Source organism: Agaricus bisporus (genome assembly GCF_000300575.1).
Source record: "Agaricus bisporus var. bisporus H97 unplaced genomic scaffold AGABI2scaffold_17, whole genome shotgun sequence".
Taxonomy (NCBI): Eukaryota; Fungi; Basidiomycota; class Agaricomycetes; order Agaricales; family Agaricaceae; genus Agaricus; species Agaricus bisporus.
This window is the reverse complement of record NW_006267352.1, coordinates 364,464-388,397: the sequence shown is the minus strand read 5'-3', so window position 1 is coordinate 388,397 and position 23,934 is coordinate 364,464. Positions and strand designations below refer to the sequence as shown.

At 45.8% G+C, this 23,934-nt stretch overlaps 8 protein-coding genes across 8 annotated transcripts; 5 read left to right on the top strand and 3 right to left on the bottom strand.

Annotated features, from left to right (window-relative positions):
* Positions 1-1,289: 1,289 nt before the first annotated feature.
* On the top strand, positions 1,290-2,900 carry AGABI2DRAFT_229948 (hypothetical protein). The gene is made up of 3 exons (XM_006457436.1): positions 1,290-1,656; positions 1,710-1,927; positions 1,979-2,900. The coding sequence occupies exons 1-3, from the start codon at positions 1,317-1,319 to the stop codon at positions 2,393-2,395; spliced, it is 975 nt and encodes a 324-aa protein (XP_006457499.1). The 5' UTR covers positions 1,290-1,316; the 3' UTR covers positions 2,396-2,900.
* Positions 2,901-4,083: 1,183 nt separating this feature from the next.
* Positions 4,084-4,820, top strand: AGABI2DRAFT_123364 (hypothetical protein; the record flags this gene model as incomplete). Its single annotated transcript, XM_006457435.1, has 3 exons — positions 4,084-4,129; positions 4,181-4,417; positions 4,483-4,820. The coding sequence occupies 3 exons, from the start codon at positions 4,084-4,086 to the stop codon at positions 4,818-4,820; spliced, it is 621 nt and encodes a 206-aa protein (XP_006457498.1).
* A 2,729-nt stretch (positions 4,821-7,549) lies between these two features.
* Positions 7,550-8,610, bottom strand: AGABI2DRAFT_123363 (hypothetical protein; the record flags this gene model as incomplete). Its single annotated transcript, XM_006457434.1, has 6 exons — positions 7,550-7,798; positions 7,858-8,069; positions 8,121-8,191; positions 8,241-8,331; positions 8,390-8,434; positions 8,478-8,610. The coding sequence occupies 6 exons, from the start codon at positions 8,608-8,610 to the stop codon at positions 7,550-7,552; spliced, it is 801 nt and encodes a 266-aa protein (XP_006457497.1).
* Positions 8,611-9,155: 545 nt separating this feature from the next.
* On the top strand, positions 9,156-12,496 carry AGABI2DRAFT_123362 (hypothetical protein; the record flags this gene model as incomplete). Its single annotated transcript, XM_006457433.1, has 10 exons — positions 9,156-9,251; positions 9,305-9,400; positions 9,469-10,056; positions 10,106-10,188; positions 10,280-10,527; positions 10,577-10,812; positions 10,874-11,816; positions 11,872-12,074; positions 12,138-12,402; positions 12,450-12,496. The coding sequence occupies 10 exons, from the start codon at positions 9,156-9,158 to the stop codon at positions 12,494-12,496; spliced, it is 2,805 nt and encodes a 934-aa protein (XP_006457496.1).
* Positions 12,497-12,965: 469 nt separating this feature from the next.
* AGABI2DRAFT_212936 (hypothetical protein) lies at positions 12,966-14,129 on the bottom strand. The gene is made up of 5 exons (XM_006457432.1): positions 14,067-14,129; positions 13,952-14,014; positions 13,757-13,891; positions 13,108-13,701; positions 12,966-13,057 (listed from the first exon to the last, which is right to left on the bottom strand). Exons 1-5 carry the CDS (start codon positions 14,124-14,126, stop codon positions 13,049-13,051), a joined length of 861 nt encoding a protein of 286 aa, XP_006457495.1. The 5' UTR covers positions 14,127-14,129; the 3' UTR covers positions 12,966-13,048.
* Positions 14,130-14,697: 568 nt separating this feature from the next.
* AGABI2DRAFT_212935 (hypothetical protein) lies at positions 14,698-16,830 on the top strand. Its single transcript, XM_006457431.1, has 10 exons — positions 14,698-15,039; positions 15,096-15,244; positions 15,295-15,425; positions 15,477-15,587; positions 15,652-15,751; positions 15,813-15,928; positions 15,979-16,096; positions 16,151-16,223; positions 16,281-16,659; positions 16,709-16,830. Exons 1-10 carry the CDS (start codon positions 14,783-14,785, stop codon positions 16,775-16,777), a joined length of 1,503 nt encoding a protein of 500 aa, XP_006457494.1. The 5' UTR covers positions 14,698-14,782; the 3' UTR covers positions 16,778-16,830.
* A 660-nt stretch (positions 16,831-17,490) lies between these two features.
* AGABI2DRAFT_123359 (hypothetical protein) lies at positions 17,491-19,488 on the top strand (the record flags this gene model as incomplete). The annotated part of the gene is made up of 10 exons (XM_006457430.1): positions 17,491-17,756; positions 17,812-17,960; positions 18,018-18,148; positions 18,198-18,308; positions 18,373-18,472; positions 18,530-18,645; positions 18,694-18,811; positions 18,862-18,934; positions 18,985-19,363; positions 19,420-19,488. The coding sequence occupies 10 exons, from the start codon at positions 17,491-17,493 to the stop codon at positions 19,486-19,488; spliced, it is 1,512 nt and encodes a 503-aa protein (XP_006457493.1).
* An 874-nt stretch (positions 19,489-20,362) lies between these two features.
* AGABI2DRAFT_181680 (hypothetical protein) lies at positions 20,363-23,388 on the bottom strand. Its single transcript, XM_006457429.1, has 5 exons — positions 23,273-23,388; positions 20,911-23,207; positions 20,742-20,849; positions 20,608-20,685; positions 20,363-20,554 (listed from the first exon to the last, which is right to left on the bottom strand). Exons 2-5 carry the CDS (start codon positions 23,100-23,102, stop codon positions 20,491-20,493), a joined length of 2,442 nt encoding a protein of 813 aa, XP_006457492.1. The 5' UTR covers positions 23,103-23,207; positions 23,273-23,388; the 3' UTR covers positions 20,363-20,490.
* Positions 23,389-23,934: the final 546 nt, after the last annotated feature.

Here is a 23,934-nt window from a genome sequence, read left to right as displayed (position 1 = left end):
TTAAGCGTATACCTTGAACCGAGATGTCATGTATCAGATTTCCATTCGACGTTTTCTTCTTTGACAAGAACAAGGGATATGATAAAATTTTAATTGACATTGAGATTAAGTTCGGTTAACAGCAGAACAGCTTAATAGCATTTGATTCTTGTGACTTCGCCGCCACAGAATGATGGTTAGGAGAAAAGTACCTTAAATGGGTATTTAGTACCGAGACAGTGTTTCTGTTCATCAGAGGGTAGTAGATTTCTTTGCGTAACACTTCTAGCTGTTTGGCACACCATCGATGGGAATTGACTTGTGATATTTTGGAGTGGGTAATCCATGGAGTCAATTTTAAGAACGGGATACTCTACCGGGGTTTGTAGTCGTTTTCAGTCTCGGTGTTAGAGAGGCTCAAAAATTTGTTCGCCGATGATGAAGTCACTGTACGTGATTATGATACAACATCATACCAGAATAAATACCAAGAGGGACTAATTCATCCACGGCACATGTGATGGCGGATTGACAGGATATGAAATGAAGGATATGTCATGGTTTTTACACGAGCACTGGAAGATGTAAATGCGAAGGGTACCGATTCAGAAAAAAAGCGGCTTCTTCGTTGCTTCCGGCTCCATGTGATAAACCTCTTTCTCGTCGCGCCGAAACCGATGCCCGGGTTGGACAGCCTTCTAAACTATCCGATGGAGGCGCCCATTCGAATTTCGATAGTTAACGACAATAGAAAAATGGAATTCAACTCGGAATTTAAACCACTGCGCAGCCGCAGTTCGAAGGTTGCAATTGCTTTTTTGGAATACCCTTGGGGTGACCTGTGTCGGGTAGAGCCAATAGAGGAGCTCGAGAGTGGGGATCTATAAATAGACAGCAACTACCGGTCAACGACAGAAAAACCGAACCAGACAGCCGTTTCAATAATTCATGCGGGGGAGGAGAGGAATAGTGGTCCTCGTAACCTTCTTTTTACCTTTATGGATCTGAGTATGGTACAACTTAACAACTTGAGCACTAAAAACGAAGCTCGACGTTCGATATTCATGATCAAGTGTTTTGGCAATTTGTTGGCAATAGCTTCCTCGCTGCACATGGATAAAGATCTGCATCCGTGGGGCAATCCGTACCCTTGAGATAGTTTTCGTCTGAATACTCCGAACATACAATCTATACAGTCTCCCTCGCATCAGCGAATTTCGATAGTGGCCCGGGTCGAATCGTGCGCGTGAGGATTTGATCCGGCGGCGAATCGGCAGGGACGTATAACCGGGGACCGGTACGGCCTCTGACTGCTGCACAAGCGTCAAGCTTGGGCCATGTCGAAAAAGCTTCCTACAGCCCTCATAACACTCATTCCAATACTATTCGCATTACGCTATCTGCTACGGGCACGGCAGTTACGCACAAGAAAAATCCCACCCAAAAATGAACGCGTTCTGATCCTAGGTGCATCTTCTGGGATTGGAAGGTCGATAGCCCACCTATATGCAAGGCGAGGTGCTAAAATCTGCGTCGTGGGACGTCGCGATGACAAAGTCCAAGAAGTCGTTCGGGAGTGCCGTGCAGAAAAGGGAAATGAGGAAGGAATCGTTGGGTGCGTTGCCGATTTTACGAAGGTCGAGGATATGGTTCGAGCGAGGAATTTAGTTGCTGAAGGTCTGTAAATTTTTGGATCGATGCGTCGTATTGGATTCAATGTTATACCTTAGAGTGGGAGGGAGTGGATACCCTCATTGTCTGTGCTGGCGTATCCGCACTCAGACCTCTCCTCCAAGTAGCCGGGCTTGAGTCTATTCGAGTTCGAGGACAGCCAGAAGAGTTCAATCCGCCACAGGCTGACGCGGAAGGTATTCAGCAGGCTGTTGATGTCGCTACCGTTGCGACGAAAGCAAATTTCACTGGACCTCTAATTGCTGCGGTTACATTCGTGAGTTCCGAGCAACACTTCTGCCCTCACCAGGATTGACTCTCTGAGTAGATCCCAATGCTGACCAGTACATCTAAATCCCCATCGGTTCTTCTTATCTCTTCTCTCGCGTCGGTTATCCCCGCACCTACTCGATCAATATACGCGTCCACCAAGTCTGCGTCTCTCCTCTTATATCAAGCACTCGCCATCGAGCACCGCAGCGTTGCTTTCTCACTCATTCTCCCAGCGACTGTCGAAGGCGATTTCCGTGCTTCTGCTATTGACGGTGGACCCATCGTTGAACGGGATCCTAATAAGCACGGATTAAAGCGTGAAGTCGTTGCGGAAAGATGTGTACAAGCGATTGATTATCGTGAAAAAACGGTCTTTATGCCAGCCTTGATGAGACCTGCACACTTCTTATATTGGCTGTTGCCGAGCTTTGTTGAATGGAGGGCCAGTGTCAAGTATGGTTTTCAGGCATGACTGGTCTTTTTCTTGTTTGAAAAGCCATTCGAGTACCAGTACCTTCAAAGCAGCACCAGGTCTTACGCTCCTTCTTTCGCCCGTCTTTATGTCCTTTTACGAATCAGGAGGTGACTGGCACTCCAATGTGAACTTCACCAATATCAGCTAGTACGAACATCACAGTCCTCGGTATTCCATTCGAAGTTCCATGAATCGACAATACAGGCAGTCAGCTATCCCGAAGGTGTTTGTGCATGAGACTCTCCCTCGTCCGCGACAGGCTATTGGTCCTTTTTTGACGACAAACCAACTCTATTTTCCATCCCTCTGCTTTCTTTTTCTTCTCGCTGGGTAGTGGGCGGCGGCGGGCCGCATGGTTCCTGTCAATAATACCTGGCCAGTATGGCCGTAAATAATTAAGTCGGCGTTATCATTCTTTCTCCTTGTATCTCTTATTTTGAACGATGGCCGGCACAGTTCACTTCGATATTCTTGAAGTTATTCCAATGTCATTGACAATACGAAAGGATTGTGGGAATATCCTCATATGCCTGCGAGAAAGTCACGATCAGGGATCGTCAGTCCCTCAACGATCTGAAGCTCTACCAGACCTTCGATCACTAAATGATGTAACTCACTGCGAGGGACTAGGATTCCGGCAAGGAGTTGGGGGATGTAATGCATCTATTTTGTGCGATGAATGATGGCCTGGATATCGTGAACGTGGTTTCGTGGGATGCGGCGCAAGATTTTCATGTGTGTATAAGTAAGTTTCGGGACCTCACCGGCTTGTGAAGATCGATTCCTTCACTGACTTTTTGGGTCGCATATGATGACCAGAACAACAGGTATTCCGTTATAGGGCGAGATTTTAAGAGCACTTTCATTCGAGGCAGGTATTTTCCGCTCCCCAGAACGTGTTTCGAGTTTACCTCGATGGGTCCAGCTCTATTCCTTAGTTGCCTCAGTCTAGTGCCTTCATTGCGGCTGATGATACGGATTCTGCTGATGAAAATGGACGATAACAATTCCCAAGCATGAATTTCCTCATACCCCCTACTTGCGACGAAGAGCCTTTCGAGCGTCCAAGTATTCTACCCTTATAGATTTCGGCGGGCTTTGTTGACCGGAGGGCATATGTACAAGACATTAGTTCGCCAACCGTGGAAAGTTATTTTCCAGTTTGGGTTCAATGAGGCTGCTGTCAGGTATTGTTACTCTTATACCCAATCCCTGATGGACACTGTCAACAGCCAGTGCCGATGGTCTTTGGGTGGATATAACTGCGTTTCCATGTCACCACCTGGGAAAAATTTCGTGGACTCGTGTGGCACCGAATGTTGGAGGTGACTGACTTCAACTTCGCAGTTTCTTCGAAACTTGGACTCGAATTTGACCAAAGTACTTATGTCGTCGGGACATACCCCCAGCTGTTGCTATTCAACGATGGTGACCTCAACTTTTGAAGTATGAATACTTCGCCTCATCAAGCACTAGCGCATCGTGCGCACTGTGGTTTATTGGCATGTTCAATAGGAGGGTTTGGCTCACAATGTAAACTGGGAATACTCGCCGCACGATCAACATGGTATCAAAGGTTGCATGTGCCAGTAATAATGCCGAAGTGTGCCGATGAACTTCGAACTTTGATAATCGTGAATAAATAAATTTGCTCATATCCCGGATTTTATGATTCCCTGCCCACAATGAAGGTCCCTCATAGTATTTTGTTATTGTCATTATTCACCCTCAGTAAGCTTTTCTTGCAGAGTTAGTAATGGACTTTTCCTCACTGCTTAAAAGGAGCCTTATCCGCCACTATCACACTTTACCGAATAGCGGAGCCGACGCCTACTACTGCTACAGATTTGGATCCCAGCATGAGATTCGAGGGACTTTCATATACGATCTCACCAGCTGGAGTCGGAGAGGACGGAAGGACAACATACATTGAAGTAGACAGGGTTTCGACCGAGATTGTTGCTACACTCCCTACGACAACAGTGACACTTTCCGCTCCTCCGCCAAGGACAATAACGAGTGAGCCCTTACTATGCTGTGTCTTTGATGTGCGGATAACTTGATGCACTCATTATTGGTTAAAGTCACCTTCGAGGAGGACGCTTCGGGCTTATTATGGCAGTATTCGACTAGAGCCACGCTGACCTCTGAATCTACCATCGTTGATCGCTGGGATACACAATCATGCAATTTTCAAGGAACTACAGCTGGCACCTGTGTGGGGATTGCACACTTTCCATCTCTTGAAGGCAATTTTACTTTCACAAATTCCGGTACATTGATACCCATTTACACTCTGACTGAAACTTCAAGCATTCCTGTCCAGACGGAAAACTCGAGGGCTCTGGCTCTTAGTAACGTTTGGGATACTTATCAATTGTTAGGATTGGTTTCGAGCCTGTCGTTCATGTTAGTTTTCTGACCATAGTTGTTGAATATTGTAATCGTTGTTGTGTAATGAACTGTTAGAAAATCATTACACCGCCGGACTTCTGTAGCGTGACCAATGACGGTGACTGAGTCGGCGTTATCATTCATCCTCCTTATATCTCTTCTTTTCAGAGATGGCCGGAAAAGGATTGCGGGATGAGGGATTAGGATTCCAAGGAGTCGGGGGATGGGTATCCATCTACATTGTGCATTGAATGATGGCCTGGATATCGTTATAGTTGTTTCGTGAGAGGCAGCGCAAAATTTTCATGCCATAAGTAAGCTTCGATACTGTCACTGAGGATCAATTTTCTTCACTGACTTTCGGGCTTGTATAACGGGACCTATTCCCTGAAAGGCTGAGATTTCAGGCTCATTTTCATTCGAGGTGAATTCTACCTAGCCTTTTCATTCTCCGAGTGCCTTCCAGGTTGTCCTCGATGAGTGGGCCGCACTACATTGATAGATCGGAGCTGAGCGCTGAGGTAGCATATTATGGCCGGAGCATCGCATCAGACTAAAAAAGAGTATCTCCGAAGAGGACGTTTGTTATTCTTATGATCGCAACGAAGAGCCTTGAGCGTCCAAGTAATGCCTTCCGACCGCGTGGTTTGTGGACTGGAGGCAAAAGAGATTGGTTTACAGCTTACGCGAAGTTGCTTTCTAGTTTGGACTGCAGTCGCTGTCATATATTCCTCAACTGTTATGCCCCAAATAGACTATCAGACTGCGTGGTCTTTGGATGAAAACTCCGATCATACCGCCTGGGAATTTAGTCACTTGTGTGCTGTGTGACCCCGAATGTAAGACTTTCCAACCCTTTCAGAACAGGCTTTCACTCGCATTTTACGAATTGGATTGGTGGGACATATTCCGGGTTTGGTGCTATTCCACAGTCGTCAGCTTAGGGTAGCTTAGGGTACGATGCAGGAATAAGTGCATCACCTCAGTACCCTCATCATTGCCCCTGATCAAAAGCTACATGTGATACATGCGATAATGCCGAGTTGTGCCGAGTGACGATGAAGGAACTCTGAGTGAAGGCATAAATTTGCTTATATTCAGTGTCTCCCACTGACCTGTAATACAATGAAGGCGCATCATAGTATCTCAGTGCTTTTGTTGTTATCTTCTCTCGGTAAGCTTTTCTTGCAGACTTGATATTATCCTTTCATTTTAACCAATTTATAAGGAGCCTTTTCCGCCACGATCACACTCTACGAAGTAGCAGTGCCGACGCCTACTGTTACGGATAATTTCATCCACATATCTCAAGGATTTTCGATTACGGTCTCACCAGTTGGAGTCGGTGAGGATGGTAAAACAACATACGTCGCGGAGGGGGTTAGGACTGAGCTTGTTGGTGTCTTCCCCGACACAACCACAACTTTCAATTCACCGTCAGCAACGTTTACAAGTAAGCTCTTTTATTATATTACCGATGTGCAAAAAATCAAATAACCTCGTAACTGATTAAAAGACACTGTTGTGGAGGACGCATCGGGCTTATTCATACAGGCTTCCATTAGTGACAGCCCTGATGTCCAGAACATCCAGTCATGCAGTTTCCAGGGAACGACGGCTGGCTCCTGTGTAGGACGTATAAAATTCCCCGAAGATACTGGCATATTCACCACCACGTATTCCGGTACATTGATACCCGTTTACACTCTAACCGAAACTGCGAATATTCCTGGCCAGACGCAAGACTCGAGAGCTTTGCCTCATAGTATCATCTGGGATACTTATCAGCTGATAGGGTTGATTTTGGGTATGTCGGTCATGTTGGTTTTTTGACCGCAGCTGTTGTATATTGTGAACATTGTTGTGTAATGAGCTGTTAGAAATTACACCACCGGGCAATGACGACAACTGTCATGAATCGATTATGTCGATCTTCGCAACGACGTTCTAGGGGATTGAAGATCACGAAGTGCGTCAAATCATGGCTTCTGCGGCATCAAGTGGCCTGTACAAAAACAAAAAACCACACGGCGACAAGAAGTCCTGAACACTTCATCAAATAAATATCAGAACGGCAAAAGCGTGAAAACGACGTGCCTTGATTGTTTCTCACATTGAAGCCTCACTACCGGACATGCGAGAGTACCAAAGTTCAACGTTCGTGGACTATCTTATTGAAAGGCATTGAACACATTGTTCAATCTCGTCTTGGAACCAGCCTTCTTCAAGCCTTCTTCAATGTGGGAATTACGCAATTGATACCGTATAAATTTTCCCTTTCGTAGCTGGACAAGGTGGCTCTATTTGAACATTTGGAGGTATGGCCATCTTCCATGTAAACCATTGCGAGCCAGGAAATCGGGAGGCGTGAAATATAAGGTTAACATAAACTCATGCTCGCGTGTCCCAGGCTGTTAGAAATTCAAAGGCGGGGTTAAATCCGATACGCATCATTCCAAAGAAAAGAGGTTTGTCTCAGCTATGAATCGCAAAAGGTTTAAAGGAAGTAGGGTAGAAAGTACAAAGAAAAGATGGTCCTATATCAATGTAAAGTCCAGGCTGTTGCAACCGTAACTGTTTGTTTGTCCTTGGCAACTGATTATTTCGAATTCTGTGCGCGCTGTGGTGGAGGATGATGTGACGCGTCAACAGCTCTACGTTGAGATGGTTGGAGCGTTCGTACTCGTTGATTGACTCGAAAGAATCAACCTAATTGTTTGTTGATTGTAGTACCCTGAGTTTGATTTTCCTCCTTGCCTATGGGTAGGGTAATTCTTCTATCATTTCTTCTTCCTTGGATTGTCTTTCAATGTCGTTTGATAGGGCAGTAGATTGATCCGAAGTTCCCAGCGACATTGATGTGATCGGTATGGTATCGGGCACACCGACGCAATTGAAACCCGGGCGTTCTAATGATTTTTGCATTTTGAGCTTGAACAATTGCTTCGCTCTTCTATTGCCCCTCACGATGACCAAATCACAAGCTAAACCGATGAGGGGAAGCTTCTACCAAGAGACCATGAGATCGCTGCGTGTTTTGACGTACAAAATGCTTATACACTTACCATGCCGAGAAAAATATATACCGCATTGCTTTGTATTGCGTAGGTTATTAGAATTCCAGTGGTGGATATTGTGTTAAGAAGCCCAGATTCGACGATGATGCAGATCACATAGTGCATTGTGTTCGGACGGTATTTGCGTACTTCGACGGATGGTCGTAGTCCTGATGTTTTGTCGGCTTTACCGATGAGATATAAACGGTATATCGTTAAGACTGCGAAGAGTTAGGAATTCCATAAGGAACGGGAGGACGAAATTCGCTTACCAGTACTAGAAATGTTAGTGAAGATCGAGGCTGCCCAAAAGCTTATACCATATGGCTGAATCGGGGTTGGACTGAAGGCGCCTGCTTGAGCTCGGAATGTTGATTCAAGAATGATTATACGGATTGCGCAGAATAAGCAACCGATCCACGAGATGGCTGTAATAGATATCCATCTCCACCTTTTGTTCCAAAATACCCAACAACGATGGATCTAATTGCTGATTGAACAAGAGGCTCGATCAAATCCTGGGGTTGAGAAAAAAACGTACAAGGATCCAGTCCCCACATAGAGTACCGATAAGGACGAAAGATGTCTATATTTTGATGCGTTGGTAAGATATCGGGACGGAAACTAACAAGCACTTTCCTGAACAACGTTAAGCCAGCTTGCAATATCGCTATACTCCTTTGCAGGATCGTCTGAGAAAGGGGAAAGAATAAAGGCGCGACGGCTCTGGTAGAAACTCAGAGCGAGGTTCCCGGTTGTCATTGAGAAAAGGATCATTGTTCCAGAGATCACTGGAACATTCCAATTTTCAATTTTCTTCACCCTATAATATGAGAAGAGAAGAGCTTGGACGGCGGTAACGAAAGAGATAAGATATAATCCGTAGAGGATGCTCTGGACGAAGAGGGCACAGAGATGAGAATCTGTTAGCGAGAGCGCTCCCATAGTCGTGGGGGTTGAAGAGTGAGAACTTTCATTAAATCATAACCACGGTTGTGAGGACAAGAATAAGCAGTCCTGGAAAGCGCAAAGTCATGATGAATGTGGTGTTGCTAGAGATCTAGATTGATGAATGCGTGATTGATACGTGATTGACGTCTGCTGAGATCCAAATTTCAAACTCAGAAAGCCGAAGTGTTTATTCAGCCGGCACGCGACTCGAAATCTACTCCTCCACAACATGAGCAGCAGCCACAAGCACCATGACCAAGGTGAATTTACATTTTTCGTCTTCCGTACCGAAAGTTCATATCCTTGTCGACATACTCCTTAATATCCGGGACTTCCTGGGCACATGTTGTCGATGAATGTACGGTGCTACAGGATATGAGAAAAAACGGAGACATAGGGATGTAGACTCCGACTCTGAGGGTCGTGGACATAGTTCTCGAAAAAGAGAACAGGTGAGCCTAAAAGATGCTATTGGAGAAGAAATTCAAATAATCTTGGCCAACAGAGAAAGAATTCTGGGAGAGACAAGTTGGTGGATTTTAGGGCTCGAATCACCGACGAAGATGTTGTCTACCTTCGACGTGATGGCGAAGCTGACTCCGTACGTTGACCATTTGTTGGTTGGTGCGCAACCCTGATCTTTGAAGGGGCATCGTTGGTAATGGCTAGGCACGCTCCTCTGATATTGAATATAGGGGGCACCGGAGTGCCCAGGACCCTCGTAGTCGAGACCTCGACAGCGGGTACCACTCTCGCAGATCACGGGAGCACTATTCAAAGACAAAGCGAAATTCTGATCGGTATGCTTCCCATGGATCGCACAACGGTAGAGACGAATATGACAAGAGACACGCCGTGCGACATAGCCGCACTGACAAGGAAAAATACGAAGATAGATACCAATCAAAAGCTAAAGGAAAGGAGATGGATGAAACGTCAGAAGACCGGGCGAGTTACCATACCTACGGTGACCGTGATAACGAACAGCGTGGACGTTCTCTCTCCAAGTCTAGCTCATTCCGTTCAAGGGCTCGTTCAGATCGCTCCATGTCATATCGCAGTTCTTCGAGGGATTCGTATCATCGTCATCGCCCAAGTAAACGGCGAAGGTCTCGGTCCCGATCCCGTTCTGTAGATAAGACAGGAAGGAAAGACAGGAAAAGCCGAAAGCACCGAAGCTCGTCCTCTCAAAGAAACAGACGCTATGAAAATAAAGATAAGGACGACTCAAAGCGTAGCGTTTTGACGGGAAAGAAGGTAAGAAACTGCGTAATTATGGAGTTTGCCGATATTTGACGATGAGCAGATTAAACTCAAGGTAAAGAAGGATCGGGGCGACGACGAACGGGATGCGAAACGCGAAGAGTTGCTTAAATTCCTGAATTCGGCGTGTGGATAAGTAGTATGACATAATATGATGCATATATCATATTCATTCCTTATGTTCTCACATTTTGTCCGCATCTACCATGTTACTCAGTCTCCCTTCTGAATTGTTATTGTCTATTCTCCGCCACCTATCACTGCCTGATTTGGCTACGTGCATCCTTACTTCCAAAGCTTTCAAGGCTGTTATAGATGACTGTGAATCAACTGTATATCGCCAGGCAGCTGCACACCCAAGTTTGCGGTTGATTCCCCACGATGAAGTACTCTTCTCTGAACTCGTACCTCTTGGTCTTGTGTCGAGCCGATTTTTGGGCAAGGCAAAGACATGGAAGCAACTTTGTGAGTAGCCCCTGCTGGTGCTGTCATTTCAACCCATTGAATTATCCAGGTCGCAGAGCTTGTGACGTTCGGCAGAGTTGGCTTGGCAAAGGACCATCGCGGACCAAAAGCCTCCATAATAATTACCATAACGTGCACCGCATCAAAGTTGATGAAGAACGAGGATTTTTTATCACGACTCATGGATCACAGGCCATAGTTCCGTTTGGCGTGTTCAACCCCAATTCGGGCGGGTTGGTAGTGGCTGATATCACTGACGGCACACCAATATGGATAATGTACTCCGTGAGTATCCAGTTTAACCCATCCACTGTGTTTTGATTTCTGATTAAAAACTTCGACCCAGCCCCGAATTCGTTCACATGCACATTGCGAATATGCCGAGGGCTTCCTTGTTTTCGATCGTTACAACGGTATGAAAGAAATTTGGCGACTTGTCAGCGACGATCTCAATCTGCGCGCTCCTGAACCTTGCGAGGTAGTGCCCCAGTCACAACCTGATGAGCGTCAACTCAGCCAGGAGCATATAATTTCTGCTCCTGGGAGTCGATTCAAATTTGTTCCACACGCGCTCATCCGTCCGGTTGATGATATTCAAACGAATGCTTACAGATTGTCTTATCCGACATTACTGTCGGCCGGAGGCGGGTGCCTGTTTCTGTGGGATGTGAGGACAGGGAAGCTAGTCGAAAGGATGAATGACATTGAGTCACAGTCACCTGCACCGCTTGGTACGCAACATTTAAATCATCCAGATGGCGATAACGTGCTTGATGGAATTCGCTACGTCGATGTGAACGACAAGTATGCGTTTGTATGTGGTAGACGAAGTATCAAAGCATTTCGACGGCATACTCATCCCGATCCTTCACCGACGGCGACGCAATCAGGTTCATCAGATGGGTCGCCAACTGCTTGTTGTGTGATGGCACTTTTCCAATCCGATCTCCAACGTGAAGGGAAATGGGCGTATGAGGCCCAATACGTCGAAGAATATGAATTGCCTCTAGGAATTTCACTCCCCGCATCTCCCGAATCCGAAGCCAGTACAGTAGACTGGTTGGAAGATTCTCACGACGAGATACCCAATGAGGGTGACAATAGATGGGTTACTGAGAGTGACGAAGAGGAGAGAGAAGAAAATCCGGGTGACGAACAAATCTATCTTGCTCCCGGTAGATGGCGACACCCCGAAAAAGTGGTAGTGAGGCACATATTGGCTTTCACTTCTCTACCTGTGACACCAAGGCCAAAAGTCGAATATGGCTTCGATCAGCCATGTGTGGCAAGTCAGCATGCTCATTCATAAACGACTTGAATCTTCGACGCTGATCTTCATTTCAGTGCACGTTTCACCTTGTGGAGAGCATCTAGCCATTCTTGGTCCCCAAGGACGCTTGCTGATCATACCATACTTTGAAAGGGTCATTGATCGTCACGTTGAAGACATCACCGACATTATGATCGATATACAATTGAATCTCTCTTATTCTAATTCGGAATCGATATATCTCGCTTACGAGCATGGCAGGATTGCAGTCGTGACTGTACGCCTTTTTCATCCCTTGAATCCTATCGCATCCGTGATTGATCTATGTGTTTTGATATAGTCTTGGGGTCTTTACATCATCCATCCATCGTTCCCAGCTCCAGACGATTTCTATACTTATCCAGACATCCATGTTCAGAGGGTAGCAACGTTGAACAACACCAATATCCTACGAGAAGTTTCGTGTCTACAAATGACTGCCACGGCAGTTTGGTTAAATTGGCATGTTGAGCTGAACCCAGATGGGTCTGTTTCGAATGATTATCCATCTCAGATCCAAAGTGAAGAGTCGTATGAAAGAGGTACTGAAGTGTTTGGTGAGATCCGTAAGTACGAGCTTTTCATTTTGAATTTGATTACTGATTGTGAGTAGCGAGGTCATCAACTGTTGTTAGCGTTGATTTTGGGTTGGGATCGTGATATTCTCTGAAGCTTTCAAGCGTTCGATTAGCAGAACGACGATGACAATTTGAGGTGAATGGTTTATATTTTCATTCACGAAAACAATTGATACATATGAAATGTATCGTTTATAACTTTCTGTCCACTTCAGTACATGTACACTAAAAGCGAGTTCTTCATACACTCTTGTTAGTTTCGCCCACTGACCATGAAACATTATCTGAATTTACCCTCTTGTCCTAAGCTGACAAGGTAATCTGAATTGAGGGAAATGATAATATCTTGCAATATGGAAGTCCGCCGACTATGGACTTCGGCATCCAGTAGCTTGGAAGCTACATACCGAACCAATGCGATAAGTCCCAACTTCCGAGGTGGAGTTGATAAGTTCAAGCTTGTATCCAACTCTTGTCCGGCCTGAAACGTCCTCAGAAGTATCCGCACTCGATACCGCTGATCCTAGATTGTAAACCGCAGTCCAATTCCTGAACGAATGACTCAATAAGTTATATTCTATACAAGTACATACTAATTATGCCAAGAGCGTCCCGCATACCATAGACATGCCTACTAACCAGTCTAGTTCATGTAAGTAAGAGTGAACCGATACATGAGGAACATTAACTCACTCTTGGGAAAGTCCCGCGTGTCAAGAACGTTTCTTTGTGCTTTGGCTTTCCATCTCCATACAAACTCCTCACAGCTGCACTCATTTCCGTCTTCCTCTTCACCTCATGCATCGCGAGTTCACTAGCAACCGCCTTGCTGGAAGCCACAGAAGAGTTGATATGTGGTCGCTTTGCAGTCTCTTGTTTCTTTTTAGGCGGTTCTTCCTCCGCCGGAGATATTTTACGCTTTTTGGTCTTCTTGGCGGGCTCCAGCAGCTTTCGACGGTTCATCATATCATATAAACGCTCTTCTTCCTCTGGTGACGGATTGAGAGCGATCATGTCGTCTTTCCGAGAGAATTTCTTCTGACATTGCGGGCAAAGATCGAGGTCCTCGGTTTGATTCTCCTTTGGACTACCCGAGGCTGTCATCGTCTTCAATCCGGCGAGGGTGAATACACAACCACATGTCCGCAGGTAGACAAACGGTTGAGAGCCATTCATCTCTTTCAGAGTCAATGGGCAGGCAAACTGAGCGCGTTCCTGAGTGCCGTCCAAAGATTGTTTCGGGCTGGACTTTATGGGGTTGAGCGTTAATTTTAACTGTTTAACATCCTGCAAGCGGTTCGGTTGAGTGGGCTGCAAGTCTCATAAATGGACACGGACATACCTTCAGCGACTGGATGTGACCACATATGATCTCCCCGTCTCCATAAGCCGATTTGTCCAATAGGTACTCGATTATTGAATCCTTATTATACAGTTTTCCTAGAGCGCAGGCAACTACTGGCTCCTGCAATTTGCGCTAATAACCAAAATAGTCAGCGCTTTCTACTTTTCGATGAATCTCGTTAATTAGACGTACCTTCGACAACGCGCAAAAGTGCCACCGCGCTCGAGTTTGGTTGGCTTTGTCAGCCTGTTCGGCCTAATGGAAACCAATTAGTACTCAACTATAACGAAGCAACAGAATATCGTACCTTGGCTTTCGTCCTGACTAGGTCACGGCGGTCTGGGATGCTTCCTCCGTCATTACCCATGGTGTTTGAAGATAAGAAAGTGGAATGGCTGTGCAGGAATAAAGTGTATGCGTGGGATTTTCCGCGTGAGTCTCTGCTGACTAATACTGATTCGCGTCCGCGCGCTGACTTAACTTGACCCAGTCTATTGCTGATATCATTGTCGCCAACTCTGCATGCTTTTTCAAACACTAAAGAAAGGTGTCTCCTACCGTCTGTTCCCAATCCGCAGTTCCGGAGCAGGCGGATAAAACTGGCCAGATGATCCTATGGCTCTGCATAATAGAAATCGAGGTTATTTTTAAGCCATGCTCATGCAAAAATAGTATGCTAACATACTCACACCAATATTGCAGGCTTTCCTCACGCCTAAATGGCTAGGAATGTCGGGCTCTTACTTTTATCAAATCCAGTGAAGGCAATGTTGGGACCACCGGCAATTGCATTCTTCATAGCTATTGCAATGGAGTAACTGTTTCAGTCCGTGCCGCCGGCGGATGAGCAGAGAACCGTATGGCTGGGATCACGAGACTCTCAGGTGCAAGTTGTGAAAGTAAAATTGATGACATCGTATGTTGACATCTTGTTGTGCGACCACAACCCCTCCGAGTCAAGTGGTACTCGGAAGTCTATATCAATACCGGTTTTGGGTCCTGCTATAGTAAAAGGGGCCTTTCATGCTTCTCTTATCTGCCCCAATCGCTGCAACCCTCTTTGCGTTGCCTTGTGTGGTAGCAAATCAGTTTCCGTTTCTCCACCAGACCTCACCTGAAGTTTCGTTGAACTTTAGCAGAGACTATGCCGGCGTATTTTCCCCGCAATATTCATCGCTGTCAGCGTTACCGGAGAAGGAATGGGCAGTCCTTTCTCATCCCCTCCATCCCAAGCATAGTGTTCGCATCAAGAAAACCAATATCTGTAATGACACTGCCAAGTAGGTGATACTATCTTTTGGTAGCTATTCAGTCTTGTTGACATTCTTTCCTGTAGTGGATACACCGGATATATCGATTTCGGGGCCCGCCACCTCTTTTTCTATTTTTTCGAAAGTAGGAATGATCCCGACACTGACGATGTGATATTTTGGACGAACGGAGGCCCCGGTGGCTCATCCGCGTCTGGACTCTTCTCTGAACTTGGTAAGATTCGTCAAGTCACAGTGTAATCAGCTCAACTAATTTTCGCCAAGGACCTTGTAGAATCATCAATGGAGACGGCCCGAAATTCCACCCAGAATCATGGAACACAAATGCGAATATTTTCTTCGTTGACCAACCTATTGGCGTTGGGTTTTCTTACGCTGAATTTGGTGAGACAGTGGTAGGCATTTCCCTTTCTCTATGGAACATCTATTCCAATCACATCATGCAGGTCATTACGGAGAATGCAGCCATCGATGTCGCGGCATTTGTCTCAATCTTTTTCGACAATTTCCCCCAATTTGAGGGCCGGAGCTTTCATATGGCTGGTGAATCCTACGGGGTGAGTGGTTAGAAGTAGCAGATTGATTTAATATGAATGAACTAAATGGACCATCGACTTACAGGGCCGTTATTTACCAATTTTCGCCTCTGCGGTGTATGATCAAAATGAAGTTCGCATTGAAACTGGCTTGCCGCCGATTAACTTGACTTCTGTAATGATTGGTGAGTTAGTTGTATTTCCGTCTATATTTGAGGTCTCTAAGATGGGGTTTACCGACACAAGGGAACGGCTTGACGGACACCATCAGGATGATACTTTCTTACTATGATTATCAGTGCACGCATACTTCGATTGAGCCATTCGTTGATATATCCTCTTGTATCCGTATGAAAGGCATGGTACGTATCATTTGCTTGCGAACGACCTCACTGTTCTCAACCGTCATTAGGTTGATAGATGTGAGAAGTGGATGAGAAAGGCATGCCTCGACCATTTTGACCTTATTGATTGCACTGCTGCGTACGATCATTGTGGGAGCGTGTATTCTACTCCATTTTATCTCACCGGTGCTTATTCTTTTACTCCAATTGACAATATCGCTGATATATCCTCCGGGTTAGGAAGAAATCCGTATGATGTGCGCCAGCCGTGCCACGGCGAATTAACAGATACAATTTGCTACCCTCAAACCACGTAAGTCGACCTTCTATTTTCCATAAGACAGTGACCGATACTAGCTCTCGAAATCAGGCACATCCGAGATTTCCTTAATGACCCAACTAACCGCGCCATGCTGGGTGTCGATAAAGACTTCAAAGGAAAATGGGCAGTATACAGTCCACTCGTTAACTCTCAATTCGAAAAAGCAGGAGATTACCTCCATACAACAACGGATTATGTAGCAGCTCTTCTAGAACGTGACATTCGCGTTCTCATTTACGTTGGTACGTCCGACTGGATTTGTAACCATATTGGAAATGAACGTTGGACATTGGCTATGGATTGGAGTGGGAAAAAAGAATTTGTGGAGGCGGAGAAGAGGGAGTGGTTTGTAGATGGAAAGAAGGCTGGACTTACTAGGAGCGCAAAGGGATTTACTTTTGCTACCGTTGATGGTGCTGGTCATATGGTATGCTGCGGTTCTCACTGTTGATGAATTTTGACTGATAGAATATCAGGTTCCGTACGACAAGCCAAAAGAGGCGCTGTTAATGGTACAGCGATGGATAGCTAGAGAAGATCTGTAAAATAGTTGGAATCACAAGTTCGATCTTGAAGAACAACGTCCCAAAGATGTTGGCGCTGAAATCAGATTTAAGCAAAGCATAGAACAAAAATCAGTGTTTTTTTACCTTGCTTTCCAGATTATATCTTCAAGGTAAGAAATCACCTTGAGAATTTTATGATTTGGTTTTATTCACGAGGGCCTAGCTCATTAGATGAAGGCGGGAGATCCACTATGACTCGAATCTACTCCAATACAATGCGGGACCGAGGGCGCTGATCCTGATGTACTCCAGTCAATTGCCTCCGCAGCCTCATGCGATATACCATATGGTGCGCAGTAAGGGTTTCTATGCAGGTCTAAATCAAACCTATGATCACAGGATCACAAGTCAAGATCTTCTTTAAGTTGGAGCGCAAGCCATCATTGTCAAATTCTGCAATGAGCTCGCGGATATTGACGCGCAAGGTGGTTGTAGAATGAGAATATAGCCGGTTTCTATTGCAGCGTGTGGTGAGTCTGATGGCAGTCATGATACTATTTGGTTAAAACATGAACACACTGCACGTTCGGAAGTCACACCACGCGAGGAACAAGCGCGGTGTTCCATTTAGCGCTTAGCTCCGGCTGCGATCATTCAATGGAAGTCAGATGCTGGGTCGGTGGACGCGCTGCGGATCTTCTGGGTCATATATTTATGATCATCTAGTTCATGCCACAGCCCGTGTTTTGACCATGCTTTTCTCCTTGGTCCTGATAATCGTCACCTTTGGTGCAATACGTTGTGTCGTCGCGAATAGGCTTCCACTTCTCCCTCAAACGTTCCGTGAATCATCAAGCGTCCTGAGAGTCTCTGAGCCATACAATGTAGGCTTGTTGTCTCCACTATCTTCATCGCTCTCATCTTTATCGGACAGAGAATGGACAATTCTGTCCCATCCCCTTCATCCAAAACATAACGTTCGCGTAAAGAAAAGCAATATTTGTAATGACACAGCTATGTGAGTACTACGTTTCCCGATCTCCTCAGTATTTTGTTCACAATTTTTTGTGCAGTGGTTACACTGGATATATCGATATCGGAGCGCGCCACCTTTTCTTTTACTTCTTTGAAAGTAGGAATGATCCCGACACCGACGACGTGATCTTTTGGACTAATGGAGGCCCCGGTGGTTCATCTGCCATTGGGCTATTCTTTGAGAATGGTATGGTCCATTCGACTCACTCGCATATCATAGACAATTAATCGAATTTTCATGAAGGACCTTGCAGGATAATTGATGAAGACGGCCCAAAATTTCACCCAGAGTCATGGAACACAAATGCAAATATATTTTTTGTTGACCAACCTGTTGGTACCGGGTTTTCTTATGCTGAATTCGGCGAGACAGTGGTAGGATTTTCGCAGTTTGATAAATCCATCCATACATCTGACTATATAGTACACTTCGGAAGATGCAGCTGTCGATGTTGCGGCATTCGTTTCAGTCTTTTTCGACAATTTTTCGCAATTCAAGGGCCGAAGTTTTCATATGGCTGGCGAATCCTATGGGGTGAGTGCTCCAACGTAACAGATAAATTCTACTTTAATGTACCAAATGTGCCATCCACTTACAGGGCCGTTATTTACCACTCTTCGCCTCAGCAGTATATGATCAAAATGCAGTTCGCATTCGAGCGGGTTTACCTCCTATCAATTTGACATCTGTCATTATCGGTGAGCTTGCATCATAATGAATATCTTTATGTAAGTCTGATATCTTTCCCATCCAAGGAAATGGTGTCATGGATGCTTATAAGACTATACTATCCTACTATGACATTCAATGCACACCTGCATCGGTGGAACCTTTTGTCAATATAACAGCTTGTGTCAACATGAAAAATATTGTAAGCTTCTTGTTGCCCTCATCAGAACTCATTACTATCGCCTACTAGGTTGGTAGATGCGAACGATGGATGAAGAAGGCATGCTTTGATCATTTTGACTTTATCGACTGTTCTACCGCGTATAATTTTTGCGAAAGCGCAACTACAGCTCCGTTTTATCACACTGGTAATTTTATCATCCGCCTATCAACGTTATTGACCTACTTCCGCGGTTAGGAAGAAACCCATTCGACATCAGCTTACCATGCCATGGCGAGGTATTCGATTCACTGTGTTACCCTGAGACCGTGTAAGGACTTGACTCTCCGTTTTTCAAAGCAAGCTAACCTTTCAAGACAGTCACATCCAGAACTATCTCAATAATCAAGCCAACCGAGCCATGCTAGGTGTCGATAAAGGCTTCACAGGAAACTGGACATCGTTCAATCTATTAATCAACACTCACTTCGACAGTGTTGGCGACATTCTTCATCCAACAACAGACCATGTAGCAGCTCTTCTCGAACGTGGCATTCGTGTTCTTATCTTCGCTGGCGTATATGACTTAATTTGTAACCATGTTGGGACTGAACGCTGGGCATTGGCGATGGAATGGAGTGGGAAAGAAGCGTTCGTTGGGGCTGAGATGAAAGAGTGGTTGGTTGATGGGAAGAAGGCTGGGCTTACAAGGAGTGCGAAGGGGCTTACTTATGCTACAGTGGATGCTGCTGGTCATATGGTAAGCTTGCCGAGTCCTACATGCAGTGGGCGACGTCTCAACTGATTTTGCGCCAGGTTCCTTACAATAAGCCGAAAGAAGCACTAGAAATGATACAGCGATGGTTAGCTAAGGAGAAACTATGAATGGTATGTAAAATGATCGAGTTCAGGCCCTCTCGAGAATTATTGGAACGCCGTACTCTTTACAAAAAAAGCCCATGTAAAATCGTCGAACAAGTCAATATCTGAATTCTGAAAGGGCATATTATAGTTGAAAGGGCATATTATAGAGCACGGAGGCACTAAAACTATTATCAGTACATGAAATATCAGTGGTATCAACTTATCTTCCAAAGGTGTTGCGATGGAGCTTCCGCCGATTATTTTTAGCTCTTACCATAGGGAATTGAATGTATGATGATGGAAGCCAAACGCTTTGACTCAATACTGCAGCGAAGTCGACCACAACCACTATCTACTTCGCAGCAGAAGCGGTGTACGAACGTATTCTCAATCAAAGCTGTGGACCGACGAGCAAATCACCAGAGTGAAAAGCATAAAGGTTGCAAGGATATATAAAGAAAGAAAGGGCGCAACAGGAGAACAATTTGACTAAAAAAAGACGAGCTTTAACAATAGAAAATCAGGTTGTATCGTCGACATCAATAGCCATATATATATAGCAGTCATTAAAAACGATCCCAACATCTCTCTAATCGTACATCTCGACAAAAAGAAGAAGAAAAAAGCACAGCATAATAAAGATCAATTACAACAACAAAAAAAGAAAAGATTTTGCGAAAGACATGAAACAAGCACATAGACATCTTGATCAAATACTACAGCGAGGGAAGAAAAACATGATTGAGTATAAATGAGAAAAGTAAAACAACTTAGGAGGGGTAACTTTCATGGGAGATAGTGAAAAATGGGAGAAAAAAGGATTAGCAATATCCACGAGTCTTGTTCTTGGTCCGTGTCCGCTTTGACAATTTTACGCAAAAGCCTACTTCGTCCTTTAAGGCTTCCGCACCCTTCGCTGGCCCTCACGCCCCCTTCGCTTGATTCAGACGTGACAACAAAAGATAAATAAATAGAACATTTGTGTCTCGTCAGTTCATAGATCGTCACGGATCGTCCGAGCTATCACTGTTCGTAAGAAATGGTACCACCCTGGATAGACGCCATCCAGATCCTAGTTTTATACAGCCTAAAAACATCTCCGATCAGAACCAAAACTGCACAGTTTGTGTAACCGCGCACCTGAACAATTCCCTCACTAGCTCCCTAAAATCAATTCTCTTCTCAGCAATAAAGTAAAATGTCAATTTCCGACGATCCCTAATACGCCAAGATTCAGATTGAAACAGAGAAATATCGAATCAAGGAATACGCACCATTGATACTCGGCATCAATAACCTCCATAGGCAATTTCTTCGCTTTCACTTTACTCTGACATAATTGCAAAGCCTTGAGTTCATCTTGGGCCTTGGCAGCGAACATCCTACAACCCAGCAGACGTCAATAAAGAAATCAGGAGAAACAGAATTGGATGATTGGCGCACTGTGTTTCGCGTTGATCAGCTTTCCCAAGTATCATCTTCGGATTAATCTCCTTCTTCGATTGACTCTGCCCACTCTGCTGCGCCGCTGAGGAACCACCAGGGGTAGTCGGACTCCCCGGAGCAGCATCCAACCCAAATCCAATCGCAGCAGCAGCAGCCGCTGCCGCCGCAGTCATCGCGATAGGCGAATTCGAGGGACCAGCATTTGCATTCTCAGCCTGTTGTCTTTGCCATTCCTCCACTTCCGTAATCGTAATCGTATCATTCACAACTCTACCCAAATCTTTCCCTCTATCCGCTTCCACGATAACCAGATCCCCTACTTTGACGTCTAGATTCAGGCTTGTTAGGTAGAACAGGTCTGTTCGTCCAGCTTTGAATTCTACGATGAATAGAGGACAAGAGAGTGGAACGGCATGGAGTGGAACGCCTTTACCAAAATCGCTAATATTGGGCTGCTGCTGATTTTGTTGAGACGTGGAATGAGATGATAGTCCTGAACCAGAAGACGACTGCTGTTGATGAATACTAGTACCACCGCCTAAATGTTGGTATTGAGGTAAGGGAGGATTATTGAGGTTCGTAGATGCAGACGGCGGTTGAGAGCCTCCACCAGATATGGCACTCAACGGGCTCATTGGCTCCGATAATTTGCGTTGAATTTGTTGAGCGTAGTAAGGTTGTTGCTGCGGGTTTGCCAATCGAGCTCCCGCAGGTGAGATCGGGGATGGACTAAGTCCTGGAGGGGGGACACCAGTCGAGAGAGAAGTTCCACGATTTCGTGGGAAAGGCATTCGACTATCACCGGGACCACCGGTAGTCGGGAATTTTAAAGCTTGATTAGAAACGAATCTTTCTTGTTGTGGCTGAACACCATATTGTGGATATTGATCGAAAGCAGAGGGACTGTTTTGATTGTCGCGTTCAGACAGATATTCGCTATCACTTGGTGTACCAATAGGTGGCCTCGAGGAATACGAACCAGGACGTCCCATGGTGTTGAGAGATTGATACGGTGAGAGGAGGTCTCGAGAAGGCGGAGTACGAGATAATGGGGCATAAATGGGGAGAGATGCAGGTTGACTTGGCGGGTTGACAGATGACGAGATGGGAGGATCATTGGATCCCAGATTTATCGCGCTGAAATCAGCCAAAAGGTCATCGTCGGTCAACCGAAGATTACCACGACCAAACCCAGCAGAGGAACGGACTGGCTCTTCAGGGTCGTCGGCCAACGGAGCATTAAAACCGACAATCCCCTTGCGGGGTTGAACGACGCTGACACTGTGTCGTCGACTAGTCGTACCACTACCCCCTCCACCATTCTCGTCCCTAGGAGGGTTCGTCCCAGCCCATAGCTCGCGAAACGCGGAACCATCATCTAATAAAATTTGACCAACGTCTCGACGGAAAGGACTTTGGTTTGTTTCAGTGACACCGCGCGAATTGAGCCCATTTCCTAAGAGATTGGCCGAGGGCGAAGATGATAGAAGACCACCCGGAGATCGACCCACGTTACCCAGAGAACCGTAGCGGCTCTGTCCTGGTGGCTTGATATCGCCAAATCTCCCAGGAATGGCGAGTGGACCGGTGGACGTATTAGAGAGGAAGGAATCATTCCAGCTATTCATCGTAGACGAACCGAGGTACCCACTGCCAATGGGTCCAGGTCGGCCTGTCGCGGTTGCCAATGACTGAGACCTACTTCGGTTCGCCTCTCCATATGAGCGCCCGCGACCAATAGGCGGTAAACGATCGTCATAGCTTTCTGACACAGCGTCTGATTCTTCGTCATCCTCAATCATGGATGGAAAGGTACGATCGCGCATCACGGTAGAAAATTGGGATTGAGAATTAGAAGAGAAAGAGGAGCTACGAATTGGAATGGGTTGGTTTCCGCGATTAGAATTGAGTCGCGAATTGGGCCAAGCACCAGCAGTTCCGCCGCCAAGACTGGAGGGTATAAAGTGAGTGGCAGAGGGCGAAGATAGAAAATTTTGATCTGATGGACGTGGCGGTTGGCTGGCCGCTCTCTCGCGGAGAGAAACGGGGCCTGCGCTGCCGAAGGCGCCAGACCCGCGGCCGACGATGGCATTGCCAGCAGCATCAATGCCAGTTGAAGTAGCGAATCGGCTTCGGCGATCATCACTATCTGAGGCGCTAAACTGTTGTATAGGGTTTTGCGCCATCATTGCTCAGTTCACCTGGGGCTCCGCGAAGGGTCGTAAGTAGAATGAAGGATCTCGGGTTTATCGTCGATACGAGAGACACGCTATACTCGAGAGAGTTACGCCAGTCTATCTGGTTGGTAAACGAAGGATCGTGTTGAATAACCTGTGCGATGGGTGGATGAGATACTCACGGATTAAAGATAGACTCTAGAACTATCAGAAAAGGGATCCAGAAAAGAAAAAGATGTTTTTTGAATGTCTAACCAACGAAGCTGTCTAGGTGGTGGGGAGAGAGAGAGAAAGAGATCTATGAGGGAGCTGGGAGGATGTGATGTTTTGGAAGCCAGCTGACCCCGGTCACATGTCATCACTCCCAACCGAATTCAATTCATTTCTCTTCGCCATGACCCTCAGGGCTAACAGTCCTGCAAACCCTCATGGCGTCATGATATGGTCGCGGAGGCTGGCAGCTTGCACATACCGCCTGGCGAATTAGTGGCCCGAGATGCCCAAAAGCAAAAACAGAAATCACTTCCAGGTCCCATGTCTCGCCTTGAACGTCGGGAAGTGAGGTGGGACAGCTCATTGCCAAGTATTTTATCGTAGCGCTCCAACGGTTATAAGACTTCCTCGATCATAATACCATCCGCAAGATCAATCTTGATAGTTACTCATCTTTTATCTTGTTATTCCAAACTTTTTCGTCAATGCCCATTGCCCCCACATACCCCAAAAGTGATAATCGAGTAAGATGGGGCGCCAAGCACCCGCCTACGAGTCAACTCAGCATCTCAGCTGTCAATAGTAGGTCATCCTTGCAACCCGGATCATCGGTTATCCAACTAAAGTAACC